Genomic DNA, 3,480 nt, shown 5'->3' with positions numbered 1-3,480 from the left:
ACTCCTCAAAACAGATTCATCCGCGCTGGAGCCGTGCCGGTGCACAACCCACGCAAGGAAGATAATTCCGCACACAGCTGCAATTGCAGGTTTTCAAACAGAGATGGCGACAAAGAGGCAAAACATACGGACTGCAGCTTTTGCCTCAATGAACTCCTAATTTGCTGCTTATTAATACAGACCTGCCAACTTGTACGTATTTTGTGTAGCGGCTACACATTTTGTCCTCAAAGTACGCTGGTACGATTTGTCACTCTAAACTACGCAAAAATCTAGTGACGCCTCTGTCCACGCGCAGTATTCAAAACAAGCAACAGAAAAAGATGAAGAGTTCAACTAATCAGAGCGTTGTTTTTTTTTTGCTTTTGCATTTAAATAATTTCTGCGTTTTATTTCTCTCCTAGTAGCCTGTAGTTTATAGTTTCAGTTCAAAGCGGCTCGCACTTGCTCTGACAGAAAGGTTGCGTGTGAGGCTGACAGAGACGCGCTGTTTAATGTGTTTGAGATGTGTTGTTTTCCTTAATGCATAACTTACATTTCACAGGTATATTCTCCCATCTGTAAATGTTAAAAAAGCCATGGAAATATTTCCATTTTGCTGTCAGAAGTGCATGAGCTTTTGCTTTGCGATTCTCCGCTAAACTCCACAGACTTCATTTAGAACGAGCGCCGCCACGCGCATGCGCGCCAAACAGACAGAGCTCAATGAAATAGGAGCGCAATAACTGACTAAAATTGATTTGTTTAAATGATGTAAATGCGTATTTGCTGAATGCTGACGGCAAACAAGAAAGTATTATAATGTTTGCCTTTCTATTACTAATAATATAAAAGCAATCGTTATAATACTTTTTGTATATATTTTAATTCCTTTGTTTAACAGTTCTATCTGATTATTAGACAGACTACTATCCGTATTAGACAGAACTGTTAATGACGACGGCAAACAAGATGGAGAATGTGAGCACCGTGTGCGCAAGCGCTGCCGCTCTCAGCGCCGTCAAAATAAAAGTCCCGCGTCGAACGCATTGGCCAAACAGGAAAACTTATCGGCCAATGCCGATATTTGAAAAATGCCAAATATCAGCCGATATATCGGCCTTGGCAATATATCGGTCGACCACTAGTCACGAGCACTTGCACAAAACCCAGAAATTTGATGCGGTTTCACTTACCGTCTGCGGTTCCGACTCACGACCGCGATCTTTTATCGCTGGGACAGCTCCATCTTTCGGTATCAAACTATGTGCAAATCCAGTGCCTTAAATCCGTTGCTCACCCTGGGAAAACAAACTGCATCCACTGTTCACGTAATGCTGGGTTCTTTGGGAAGCAGAACAAGATTATCTTTCCCTCACATCCAAAAACACACTCCTTTAGAGACATTTTTCTTGAGCAAGTCCTGTGCAGCACTGCCGATGGTTGATGTGTGTGTGATATATCATATATCCAAATCGTTTTTTGAAACTTTGGCCATGTTTAGCATGACGATCCAACTCTTTAACAGTGTGGATAACTCGGAATGCATGAAATAGCATTAGACCCCCCCCCCACCACCCTTTAAAAAATTTGAATTGTAGTGTATGTGACTAATATTGTGACTAAACTGGTTGTTTTTCAGGAGGAGAGCGCAAGTCACGAGTGTAACCAGCGTCTGGTGGTTCTCTATGGGGTTGGCAAACAGCGAGATGAAGCTCGCCACGCCATCAAGAAGATCACCAAAGACATCCTGAAGGTTCTCAACCGCAAGAGTACAGCAGAGACAGGTGCGGCGATGAACACAACTCAAACCGACAGATTTGGATGACTGTATTACTCATTCCTCTTGAAATTTATTTGCAAAGGAATCAAAGTCATTCATTAACCCTCATGTTGCTAGAAACCAGTATGCTGTTGTTTTGTCTATCAAACACAAAATTTCGCTTATTTGAAGAATCTTTTTGCAGCTTTTTAGCAACCAAACTATTGTTTACTGAGATCTTTAAGCTCTCTTTTATTGCTGTGGTATGTAACACAAATCATTTTCAGTCACAATCAGTCTTGACTGCAGTTGTGTGCTTTAGCTTCACCTTTCGGCTCCGAGTGACACATTTAGATCGCTGTCTCTCCTCGAGGGCCGAATAGAGACCGTTCATCATTAATGCTCAATTACATTAGTCTTTTTTTCCCATTTTTTCTCCATTATTAACAGCCTTTCATAGCACTGAACCTCTGTTGCTGTCATTGAATATTTATAGCTGTAGCCCCATCTCGATGCTAATTTGCAATCATGGTCTATTATATTCAAGCTTAGCTGCCGACTGGGTCAGAAAGTGCAGCCCTGCATTTGCTTTCATTTTTTAATGGAGGTGTAATTGAACATCCCATTATTTCCCTCGCAGCAGCCTGAGACATTAAATGGCTCAACCCACAGTTATTAATATTTCAAGCACGACAAAAACACTAACCCGTCACCCCGTGGCAACTCTGTGCGTGAATAAGTCACCGGTCCAGGAGCTTTTAATCTGAAAAAGCTTTTGACGGAGTGGCCTCAGACAGTGGTTGACTGATGGATGCTGGATGAGAGCACTTTATACTTCAATAACAATCTCCGTATTTCATCTGATTGAAATCCTCTAAGGGCTCGCTCTCTCTCTCTCTCTCTCTCTCTCTCTCTCTCTCTCTCATGTGTGCTATCTATTCATTGATCTTTGTCTTTTGTTTTCTGTCCTCAGGAGGTGAGGAAGGTCAGAAGAGGAAGAGGAGTAAACCAGAGGCTTTTCCCACCGCTGAAGACATTTTCTCTAAATTCCAGCACCTCTCACACTTTGACCAGCACCAGGTCACCTCTCAGGTCAGCCTGACTTGCATCAATGAACTGCTGTGACCTGCCTATTTTTTTGTCTTAAACCAAAATATACTTTTCACCATTTCGCATTTCACTAATTTTGGCGCAGCCTGATTTTTATCATTTACGTTTCCACAAATCTTACTCTATGCTAGGGCTGTCAAAATGGCTGAAAATCTAAATTTGAATTTTGTACTTAAATATTATGTATATTCGAATTTAAAAGGCATAATTTCAGTTAGAGGGAAAAAGCTTTTGACTTCTCTCCTGAGGCCACAAGAGGGCGCATCAAGCAAAATATCACTAATGCACGTTTATTCAAAGCAATAAAATAACACCACTATCTTTGGAAAAAAGTGCATAATTTAATTCTTTAATTAATGCTTATAAACCATATATAATTAAGATGCTTAAATGATTAGAAGCAAAACAGCATCATGTATGTATGTATAGTTTAATACAAAGGACCGAAAACCAATCACAAAGAGTACTTTCTTCATTTAAAAACATGAGATGCAGTGGGATGGGGAAAAACCGCCAGAAAGTTTCGAGACATGTTTTTTTAAAAGTTGAACTTGCATTAATTTTACATGGCTTTCTAAGCATGCGGCTCTCTTGTGCGAGACGTGAGTGCAACGGTGATAGATGTCCCT

The 3,480-nt window shown here is 40.8% G+C and overlaps 1 protein-coding gene across 1 annotated transcript in view; it reads left to right on the top strand.

The window, feature by feature from the left end:
• LOC107554690 (mediator of RNA polymerase II transcription subunit 12) overlaps positions 1-3,480 on the top strand; it is a 53,559-nt gene that overhangs the window by 15,883 nt on the left and 34,196 nt on the right. The window contains exons 15-16 of the mRNA XM_016237274.1: positions 1,622-1,766; positions 2,715-2,833. Of these exons, the coding sequence (XP_016092760.1) occupies positions 1,622-1,766; positions 2,715-2,833 (264 nt within the window). The remainder of the gene's footprint in view (positions 1-1,621; positions 1,767-2,714; positions 2,834-3,480) is intronic.

Source organism: Sinocyclocheilus grahami, unplaced genomic scaffold (assembly GCF_001515645.1).
Source record: "Sinocyclocheilus grahami isolate Dianchi unplaced genomic scaffold, SAMN03320097.WGS_v1.1 scaffold510.1, whole genome shotgun sequence".
Taxonomy (NCBI): domain Eukaryota; kingdom Metazoa; phylum Chordata; class Actinopteri; order Cypriniformes; family Cyprinidae; genus Sinocyclocheilus; species Sinocyclocheilus grahami.
Note: the sequence above shows the minus strand (reverse complement) of the source record. Positions and strands in the feature narration are given on the sequence as shown.